This window comes from Scheffersomyces stipitis, chromosome 3 (assembly GCF_000209165.1).
Source record: "Scheffersomyces stipitis CBS 6054 chromosome 3, complete sequence".
Classification (NCBI taxonomy): domain Eukaryota; kingdom Fungi; phylum Ascomycota; class Pichiomycetes; order Serinales; family Debaryomycetaceae; genus Scheffersomyces; species Scheffersomyces stipitis.
This window is the reverse complement of record NC_009043.1, coordinates 591,298-602,083: the sequence shown is the minus strand read 5'-3', so window position 1 is coordinate 602,083 and position 10,786 is coordinate 591,298. Positions and strand designations below refer to the sequence as shown.

The 10,786-nt window shown below is 41.3% G+C and overlaps 4 protein-coding genes across 4 annotated transcripts; 2 read left to right on the top strand and 2 right to left on the bottom strand. All coding sequences in view use genetic code 12, as the record gives it.

Moving 5' to 3' along the window:
- Positions 1-941: 941 nt before the first annotated feature.
- On the top strand, positions 942-3,111 carry PICST_88213 (predicted protein; the record flags this gene model as incomplete). Its single annotated transcript, XM_001383711.1, has 1 exon — positions 942-3,111. One exon carries the CDS (start codon positions 1,237-1,239, stop codon positions 3,109-3,111), a length of 1,875 nt encoding a protein of 624 aa, XP_001383748.2.
- A 78-nt stretch (positions 3,112-3,189) lies between these two features.
- KHA1 (K(+)/H(+) antiporter) lies at positions 3,190-5,640 on the bottom strand (the record flags this gene model as incomplete). The annotated part of the gene is made up of 1 exon (XM_001383359.1): positions 3,190-5,640. One exon carries the CDS (start codon positions 5,638-5,640, stop codon positions 3,190-3,192), a length of 2,451 nt encoding a protein of 816 aa, XP_001383396.2.
- Positions 5,641-6,797: 1,157 nt separating this feature from the next.
- Positions 6,798-7,859, top strand: MAK32 (Protein necessary for structural stability of L-A double-stranded RNA-containing particles; the record flags this gene model as incomplete). The annotated part of the gene is made up of 1 exon (XM_001383710.1): positions 6,798-7,859. One exon carries the CDS (start codon positions 6,798-6,800, stop codon positions 7,857-7,859), a length of 1,062 nt encoding a protein of 353 aa, XP_001383747.2.
- On the bottom strand, positions 7,845-9,955 carry HOL5 (member of major facilitator superfamily multidrug-resistance protein). Its single transcript, XM_001383358.1, has one exon. It carries the CDS (start codon positions 9,919-9,921, stop codon positions 7,951-7,953), a length of 1,971 nt encoding a protein of 656 aa, XP_001383395.1. The 5' UTR covers positions 9,922-9,955; the 3' UTR covers positions 7,845-7,950.
- Between the last annotated feature and the right edge of the window lie 831 nt (positions 9,956-10,786).

Here is a 10,786-nt window from a genome sequence, read left to right as displayed (position 1 = left end):
GGAGTCAATATAAGACTCTTGGATATACGGCGCATTTAGAAACACAGAGTCGTTAAATTAAAAGCACTCGAAGCCGACTATACTTGTACTAAGTTAGAACTATACCGCTTCTTGGGTATATCCTTTTCCTAATCACGTACAAAAAGCTGATTAAAGCTTTCTCCGTATCTTAGCTTTACCTAGACGTGCCATTTATCTGATCAAAACACACATTGCTGCTGATTTCAAAGACGAATAAGCAAGCTTCTCAGTGTATAGAAAGCCTAGAGAGCTTACACTGTTAGTCACAAGCAAGGTTCGTGTCGATTTGGTGGAGCGACGAAACAAATGAAGGTGTGACTCTGAGACGCTGTGACTCTCAAGATCTGGTCAGCTTATGACGAATCGAGCACTCTGGCAGTGGAAACTCCAGATAGACGAGTTATTATTAGAATTTGTGCTATGAGTAATGAGACTTCGGTCGAGTTTATAGACCACAAACGGCAGCACAATATCTTCAGCCTGCAGACTGTTCACCGTTGATTACTCATAGATCCAATAGATGGGCAAACTGTGGAGGTCGGTTTTCTGGGCTCTTGAGATAAGAGCGAGAGGTGAAGATTCTGTAAAATCCGACCAAAGTTGTATTTGAAAATTGAGAGTATAAATCGACAAGCATCGAGTCTGAGCGAGAAGTGAACAGAAAGCGAAAAGCCATTTTCTGATTTTTCACTCCACTTTTTCATCCCCAATAACGTAAGAGCGCATTATAAGCGCAAGCAACACAATAAGGCATTTACCTTTTTTATCGCTAGAAAATATAAGCCATTTCTACGTCACCAACTCATTGCACAAACACATTGTCCGTATTGTTTACGGCTTAGTGTGAAGGAATTGTTGACGAGTTTCCGAATATAAAACCAGGTTCAATTCTTCTTATAAACGGCAAACCTGTTGGTCAGACAAGACATCGCTTATATCAAGACCTATTAGCAGAGAACTGGAAAATTACATTCATCCCTGAATACTTTATATTCCTTCGGTTTTTTGAAAAATCTAAAAAATTTCAAAATCGATTTGGACACTATAGAATATTTCAGTATTTCCATTTTGCTTGAAGCTGATTCAACTGCAGTATATGAGCCTAGTGATCTTCTCAGCTGATCTGTTATTTGCTCGAAGTCGTATTTGAAGATTGATCTAATATCTTCTATACTCCAATTGTTCTACTGATTCAAGCTTCACTTAGGTTTCAACATGCCTCCAAAGCTCACTTTCAAAGAGCAGATGAAGGGGTTTCCCCTCTGGCAGATCATTGTGATTTCTATCATCAGATTCTCAGAGCCAGTTGCTTTCACATCTTTATTTCCCTATGTATATTTCATGATCAGAGACTTTGGCATCGCCGATAAAAAGGAAGACATTGCTACGTATTCAGGTTACCTTTCGGCCTCGTTTGCCTTTTTCCAGTTCATGTGCTGTGTTCAATGGGGAAAAGCTTCCGACAAAGTAGGTAGAAAGGTAATCTTGCTTATAGGCTTGTTTGGTACTTCTTGCTCGCTTCTACTCTTTGGTTTCTCAAAGAACTTCTACATCGCCTTGTTGGCCAGATCAACCATGGGGATGGTAAATGGAAATATCGCAGTGTTGAGAACAGCTATTGGTGAGATTGCTACTGAAAGGAGACATCAAGCCATTGCTTTCTCGACTTTACCACTTTTGTGGAATGTGGGGTCTGTGATCGGACCCATGATCGGTGGGTCCAAGTACTTGACAAGACCAAAGGGTAACCCAGCGTACGACGATGAACCTTCCAACTTTTTATTGAGAATCACCACTATGGCTATCGACAAAACCAGCTTTATCGATACTGGTAAAGATAGCTTTTACGAAAGTTTCATCACGAAACACCCATACGCCTTGTCTAACATAGTAGTTGCTATATTCTTGTGGTTCAGTATGCTTGTTGGCTTCTTGTTCTTGGAAGAAACTCACGAAAGGTACAAGAGGAAGAGAGACAGAGGTCTTGAGATCGGGGACGTAATCCTCCGACTCCTTGGTTTCAACCCACCTGTCAGACCATGGCAAAAGAGTAGAAAACAAAAGTCCAGACTGAAAAAGAGCAAACCTACCAAAACGGTGGAACCCACAATTCAAACATCTACACCTCCACCTTTGGAAAGCGATGACGAATCTAATGAAGTGACTCCATTCAATAGACCACAGCAATTGTACTCAGCTGTTGAAGGGAACTCTTCTACAGATTCTATTGACTCTGCTGGTCCTCTTCTTACCAGGAGATACTCTAATGCTCTTGTTCGTAGATACTCTTCCAACCAACTTGGACCGGTCATCTCGAATACCACTACCAATATGTCTGTACTAACCACCAATGCCCAGGGCTTTAATAGGGAAATTTTTACCAAACCTGTGGTTCAAACGATTATTGCTAACTTCCTTACTTCTTTCCATAGTATTGTTTATTCTGAGTTCTTACCGGTAATGTTGGCTGGTGACTTGATGGTAGACAAGTTGAAGTTCCCTTTCACCATTAAGGGTGGTTTTGGCTACGAATCTAGCGACATTGGTACACTTTTGTCTACTACAGGTTTGATTGGTGGTCTTGGGATCATGTTTGTCTTTCCTTTAATTGATCGAAACTTTAAGACTGTGAACTCATACAGAGCATCTGCATCTATCTTTCCATTTTCTTACTTCATTTTACCCTACTTGATCTTCACTTTGCATGCTTATAATCCTGCCAGACCAGAATGGTTAACCAAAGCATGTTTGTATGCCTTGTGTTGTACCTCTACCTTCTTCGGTGCTGTAGGATTTCCTAATATTCTAATTTTAATTCACAGAGCATCTCCTGCCAAACACCGTGCATTCATCAACGGTCTGGCTTTGAGTCTCTCATCTTTGGCAAGATGTATTGGTCCTGTGCTATGGGGTTATATAATGTCCCTCTGTGAAAAATACTCTATTGGTGAGGTTTCTTGGCTCTTGTTGTCCATGTTGTCCTTAATTTGTTGTATTCAAGCTTACTTCTTCATGGAAGATTACGACGAGGACTTGAAAGATCCAATCGCAGAAGAAATAGAGGACCAGACAGAATTATCGACCGCGTAGAAACCCGAGACATTCTACATAGAGCTACTTTATGTCTTAATAGCTAATCATATTTTGTTCAGTATGTAAATAATAGAATTATTCCCGACTAGCCTTAACAACCAATATGTGAAAGGATTCGATAAGACTCAAGTTGACAAGCTGGTCAACATCTTCGTCGAACAATGCATCTTGTGACAAGTTAGTCTCTCCACTAGAGTTGTTGGCAATAATAAAGATCTCATTGGCCAAATTTGGATTAATTTTGAGAATTTCGTTTCTGTAGTTGGCAGATGGCTTAATGTAGTTAATGCTCAAGTCAATGTGAGGATTCTTTGAGGAAAACAATTCCTTGATTTGATTCTCGAAATTATCTGAAGAAGGACCTGATTGACCTGAAGACTTTATAAAAATGTTTACCTTGTGCAACTTCTGATTCGTAGAAATGATTTGAGAAACCAACTGGATTGACAACAAATCACTGGAACTAACTAAGTTGTCGTGGGTAAGAACCAAATTGATTGAATTCAAGTCGATGACTCTCTTGGTGAACAGATCATCTTCTACAAAGCTGAAAGCCTTGGAGTCTTTGGCATGTTGGATGGCTGACGTGCTAGGTTTACTGTTAGGTTCATTGACAAGCAATAATCCAATATGGGACCTACACTCAAGGAACAAATTCTTGTACAACTCATATTCCTGAGATTCAGTCGACAACTGGTTCAACTTTATGCTGCTGACCAATAAGTTAGAAGAATCGGAAATTTGGTCATTGATAGACAAAACTTGATTCCTGGTCGTTGTCAATATGGATCTGGACGAGCAGTTGATTCCCAACATTTCACTGAATACCTTGATTATCGACAAGATTGAGAATGAATCACTGTACTCAAAGTCATGTGCCACTTTTTCCTTTTCCTGGTCATAGTACTGAGTAGAAGAGGCTTCCAAAAGATGAGAAGTTCTAGAGGTGAATTCACGAAGGTGAACGGCTCTGATGTTTGTATCAGAAGAACTGAAATTCTGTATAAACGTCATAAGGTACGAGATAGTATCGATTTTCTTCAACAACAAGACAACCTTAGAGATTCTGTAGTTGGACAAGTCTTCAATTGAGTACTTGACGAACGAGATTTTGTTTCCATCTTCATCCAAAAGATTGGTTGAGACAGAGTCGGTAGACCCTTCAATGGCTTGTCCATCCCAAGTGATTTCACCCCTGATGAACTTGTCTCTCTTTTCTCTGTATGAGACTGGGTACACCAAAAGAGTCAATGGAGTTGTAGCAAAAGTTGTCACTAACGCCATAACAATGAACATGGAATAGACCTTGTGACTAAGGATTCCGGCGTTCAAACCAACATTCAATACAACGATTTCAACAATACCCTTACAAGACATAAGCACACCAACAGCGAGAGACTCCCTCCACAACAATTTGTTCATCTTGGCAGAGATGAAACCTCCAAAGATCTTACCTACCATGGCAAGAATAATGATACCAATTGTATAACCCCAGTCAATACCTTTGTTTAACAAACCCAAGTTGACGTTCAACCCAGCTATAGCGAAATAAAGGGGAATCAATACTATATGAACCAAATCTTCCAATTTCTCGGTGATTCTAATGACATATCCTTTATCTCTTGGGACAATGATACCAACCATGAAAGCTCCAAAAATTGGATGAACTCCAATGATGTCAGTGTAGAAAGCAGAGATGAAAACCATCACCACAATCAACATCATGGAAACCTGCGAAGGTTCTCCAGAGACCAAATCGTTGGTGAACTTCTTCAAGACGAATCTCAACGCCAAACGAACAGGGTACAACAAGAAAATGAACCAGGCCACAGTCAAAAGCAAGATGTAGAGGGTATTGATGCCTCTAGAGGAATTAGCCAATGTAACAGTCAAAGCCAATAAGATCCAACCAGTCAAGTCGTTGGTGATACCAGCAGCCAAAACAATGGTTCCCACTCTGTCGCCAATCAAGTTCAACTCAGTCAAGATACGGGCCAACACTGGGAAAGCAGTGATACACATTGCTACAGCTATAAATACCATGTAGGTAGTGAATTTGATAGGAGGCGCAGTGTCGTCGTCCACACGATACTGATCGTAGAACCCTTTGGCAATGGCACAACCCAAAGCAAATGGAACAGCCATGTTTATCAAACCGACGGTGGCGGCAACTCTCAAGTTCTTGCGAATAAACGAAATGTCAACTTCCAAACCAATAATGAACAAGAACAAAATGATACCTATGTTGGCGAACAAAGTCAAGCCAGGAATAGAAGCTGCTGGGAAGCAGGTTGCGGTGAAGTTGGGGATTCTTCCCATGACCGTCGGACCTAAAAGGATACCCGTAATGACTTCAGCAATGACTCGTGGTTGACGGAGCTTCTTAAGTGGATAGTGGATGATGTGAGCAAAGAGAATGATGAACACTGCTTGGAACATAAAAAGTGTGTATGGAGAAGAAGCCGAGTAGGCCAAAGGATTTCTCCCTGACACAACACCGGCTACGGTGCTTGTTTCTACAGCCATTATAGAGAGATACCAATGAAGTTACAAGAAGAAAACTGAAAAAAATGAAGCAAAGGCTTCAGCAAGAGTTTTAAATGCTGCGGAAATTATCTAAATAATCACCCTGAAAAGTCCAAGTATACACCTGCACAAAATGGATCTTCTATCTTTTTGGAGAGGTTATGGTTATAATCGACTTGCTGGAACGTATATGCGCCACTTTTTTGCTAAAAATACCGCAGTAAAGACAATAACGTGGCCGAGAAGGATTTATAATAGAGTAGATATCAAAAATTCCAATTACACTGATAATCTGAACCGAGACCGAGAATGGAGAAGGGATCTATCTGTTCAGATCTTCGTTAGGAGAGGTTCAGTATACGTGACTCTTCGGTTGCTCCCCACGCGCGAGTGAATGTGCACAGGCTGCAGGAGAATCTGTGCGTGCGTCAGTAATAAAGAAGTTTCCATTGACAGAGCAGCCAAGAGAGATAACCCACTTTTCGTTTCACATTTCTGTGTGAACATTTCTTATCAACCACACTCGAAATGCCTGCTGTTGTCAATCGAACATTCCGGGGTATGGCATCACTGTAGTTACAGTCTGATACATCTAAACAATTCTGGTATACCCATGGGATTATCATGGGTCTATAATTGGTGCATCTTGCAGCTATCATCCAGTGTCTGCTAGCGCCAACTTATATTTTGGTTCGACTCCAGACACATGTTCTTTCCACTCACAAAATATTAGAATTGTCTGCTTCAAGATCCACACGTAGGCAGAACAGATCCAGTTAAAAAATGTCGGCTGTGCCACAAAAATAGAGCAGACTACCAGTGCAAATATTCTTGTCTTTTTTTAGTTTCTGTTATTGTGTGCTCTGTTGTTTCAGATCAATTATCATTCTGGTCATCTCTTAGATAAGAATAGCACGCACGACAGCACTACCTATCAACTGGCCACGCGCCTGCATTCCCCTCTTGTTGTTTACCTTTTCTTCTGCAGAAGATCTGATTTTGTCACGTGAAATATCTTGCATTTGTGCCTGGTGGGGCAGACAGACAATTTGTCCTCACTGTTGATTGCACCAGACACTGATTGCTATCTTTTTGCAATCATTTGTTCACGTGAATTTCTAGAATTACCATAATCGAGATTATTAGCATCCAACAGCATGACTAACAACAGCGAAAGTGTTATAGTCACTTCGATGGGCATGTTCATCATTGACGACAATATATATCCTCCGTCTTGGAACAGAAAGAACGACACAGACATTATTGGCGGAGGTGGTCCGTATGCCATTGTAGGAGCTACCATGATAGCAGGACGGGAAAATGGACACAGGGTCAGTGGCATAATCGATAAGGGTCTGGACTTTCCTAAAAAGGTTGAGGAGCAGTTGAATTCATGGCAGTCTGGAGTCATCTTTCGAGAGAACCCAGAAAGACTCACAACCAGAGGAGTAAACACCTATGACGAGAACCATATCCGTCATTTTTCCTACAAGAATCCCAAGAAACGTATCGAAGTCGTTGATATATTGCAACTGGATAAATTGTCGACTTCGCGATGTTTTCATTTGATTTGCTCTATTGAACGTTGTGAATCGATCATAGACGATCTTAACTCTAAACTAGACCATACTCCAGTTTACATATATGAGCCTCTCCCAGACGACTGTATCTCTACCAACTTTGACAGGCTCAAACTCTTGCTTCCTAAGATTGACATTTTCACACCCAATCTCGATGAGGCCCAGGCACTCTTGGGCAGATCAGGTTCACTTCCTAGCACATCGGAAAAGCTTAAGGAAGTAGCGTCCCATTTTATGCCCTATTTAAAGCTCAAGAACTCAGGAATTATCTTGAGATGTGGTCCACTTGGTTGTTTCATAAATACCATAGACGACTACAATGTCTTGTTGCCTGCTTATCACAGCGATCAGACAAAGGTAGTAGATGTCACTGGAGGTGGAAACTCTTTCTGTGGAGGATGCATAGCAGGATTTTACTTGTCAGGAGGTAACTGGCTAGTAGCAGGAGTAAGTGGAAATTTGGTCAGTGGGTGTGTTATAGAGAAGTTGGGAATGCCTCTTAGACAGTCTGAAACCAACAAATGGAATGGTCTGACAGTTTCAGAAAGATTAGACACTTATTTGAAAAATAATCCTCAGATTATCGAGGTTCAAAATGAACAACTATTACAGGGTTTGAACGTATTGAAACAAGTATAGTTATTTTTCTATAAAGCGTATTTTAATAGACTAGTGTACAGAATTAATGCAATCGTCATTTCGTAAGATTCCAGGCTGATTTGACTGTTATTCAAATGCTCTTTTGTGGTGGTGCGGTATCTTCAGACGTAACACTATCGTCCTTATTGCTACTGACTTTTTCCACCTCACTATTATGAACCGTGTTGTCGTCAACAGAGAGTGAAGAAGAGATTGGCCCTGATGGAGTGCTTGCTTCCTTGGGCGAGGAGATATTCGCAGCACTGGTGGCCATGCTTTCCTTGTAGACATTTCTAGGAATATTATCAACATGGTACAACTTTTTCAAGAATTCCTTCTTATCAGTCCAACTTCTCAAACGTTTCCCGTAAATGTACAATGGGATTGCCCATAAACTCACAAAGATTTGCACTGCTCCATAAGTTACAAAAGCAGTACGATTTCCACGGGCATTAGCGAAGTTGTTATTGAACAACGAAAATATGAAACCAATCAAGTTTTTTAAGAAGTTGAAGGATACTAATGCTTCAGCAGAGAAAACCTTATAAGAATCCACTGTGAATGTTATCGCAGTGGTACTTGCCATGGAACTTCCAAAACTCAAACATCCAAAGAAGATAACGGGTCCAATCCACAAATCCTTGTCTTGCGCAGACCATCCAAATCCCATAAGACCAAAAGCTATGAAAAATGTAGAAGGTATGATCATGAACAATCTGAACTCAGGTTCATATACTCCCTTATTCTTGCTCACTAGGAATCGACTCAATCTATCACTAACTAAACCAGCAGTGAGTGAGCCTAAGATACCTCCAACAAATGGAGAAACATAGAATAATCCAACTGTTCCTTGGGAATATCCATACCCTTCGCCTCTAAAAATTTCTGAGATAGTTTCAGAAATCACAATCAACCACACTACAGCGAAGGAGTATATAAACGAACCAAAGAGAACAGAGGGATATGTGTACAAGAAGAAGGGTCTTAGAGCCACCATCCACCAACTGTCTTTTGTGTGTCTACCAGAATAAATGGCCAAATCCTGACGAAAGGTTTGTTTGGGTATATTGTAATGAGTAGTCTCGGCTTCGGTTATGCCGATGGGCTGTCCTGTTTGAGAATTAGTGGGGTTTACTGTGGATGAAATGCTTTCCAAATCCAACACATTCATTTGTGAAGGACGCTGCAAAGCATATGCATTTGGTCTTTGCTCTGGTGGGTGATACGATTTCACCTTCATGGCAGCTTCTGTTTCCTCTTGAGATCTCTTATTAGGTGTAGGCGATCTGTCCCAGAAAGTGTCTGGAACAAACAAGAAGGTGAGAATGAGATTTGCACCCAAAAACATTGCTTGGATCCAGAATAGCCAGTGTCTGTCTAGGTTCTGGAACACCAAACCCGAAAGCAAAGGAATGATATTTTTGCCTCCCAACATCAACATGGTGTATATGCCGACTCTATAGGCTCTTTCATGAGCAAAGTAAATTTCGGCAATAGTAGAACTGGGCAAACATTCGGTAGGAGACGCACCAAACCCGGTCATCACTCTGGCACCCATTAAGCTGCCAAACGATTTAGACGAGGCTCCCCAGACAGAGCCGAGAAGAAATACAAGGATCCCAACCAAATACACCAATCTCTTGCCGAAGAGAACGGCAGAAGGACTGGCAAATACGGAACCTACACCTAAAGACAACATGAACCCTCCTACAAGATAGGCAACTGTTGCTGTAGATTTGTGAAACTCAGTTGCTAATGAACTCATACCAGCAGCAAGCAACGGAGACTGGCCGCCTCCTAGAAATGACTGAAATCCAATGATTAATAGACACAAGTCTCTTTTCCATACAGACCAGTTGAGAGGATCGTTGGGCGAGTCGTGTGGTTGTGGATTGAGAATCACACCGGTGGCAGTTTTCTTGATGGTAAGTGACTCTCTGTGAAGCGAGCCATCTTGAGCCGAAGTAGAATCAAGTGGCATGTCATCTGGATCATCCATCATTATGATGGTCCCAGTGACTTCTTCGACCCGCGCTTGTCGGATGCCTAGACGGGAAGTCATTTTGAAGGGCAAGAGACAAAGCTATGCAAATAGGGTAGCTAAGGATTTGGATTTGGACAGAAAAGTGCAATAAATATAGATGGTTCAAATGTAAAGAGCTGGAATTTGAGGTGGTGAGATTCACTATGGATATATATATACAGACGAAAAGAGTGTCTGATAGCGCGATGCGGAGACAGCGGGGCGCAAATGCAACACCTCAGTAGTTAGCTGCGGCCGAAGAAAGACAATGATGGACAACAATATTGAATATGCTCGTTTCTATGCCAAGAGTGTTTCTGTTCCTCCACTTGAAATGACTATGGTAGAAATTGAAAGCAAACCGCGTTGAGAGTTCAACCTTTAGTGTTCACTGTTTCACCAAATAGTTTATGGCCAGTAAAGTATTTATAGCACCAATAATTTGTCTCTCTGCACGATTCTTCGTAAGTCTCTTCGGTATAATTCTAGGAGGGTTATGACGGTGTCAAGTTACGATCTGGTTAGTGGCTGGTAGTGTTACCCACCATATCTCTTCGTTTATCGCCCTCGGAGTGTTGAGACTGGGCGCCGAATAGAGTTATTTTCTGTGAGGTGCATGTTCTTTATGACGTAATGAGCTTGCGAAAACAAAAACATCGCCATTGCAGATTTGCTTGGAAAGCCAAGGTGGGGGATGAATGATTACAGAAACGTGCTTAAGCCTAAACATGCGTTAGCGAAGAAATTTGTGAAGGGGTGAGAATGTCTGGATTGACGCAGCTATTGGTTGCTATTCCTTTGAGAAAGTCAGATTTAAGAGTCCGAGCCTGAGAATACCCTTTCCTAAAAACATATCCATTCAACCATTCAGAGAAATCAGTTAATAAGTTGATGAATCTAATCT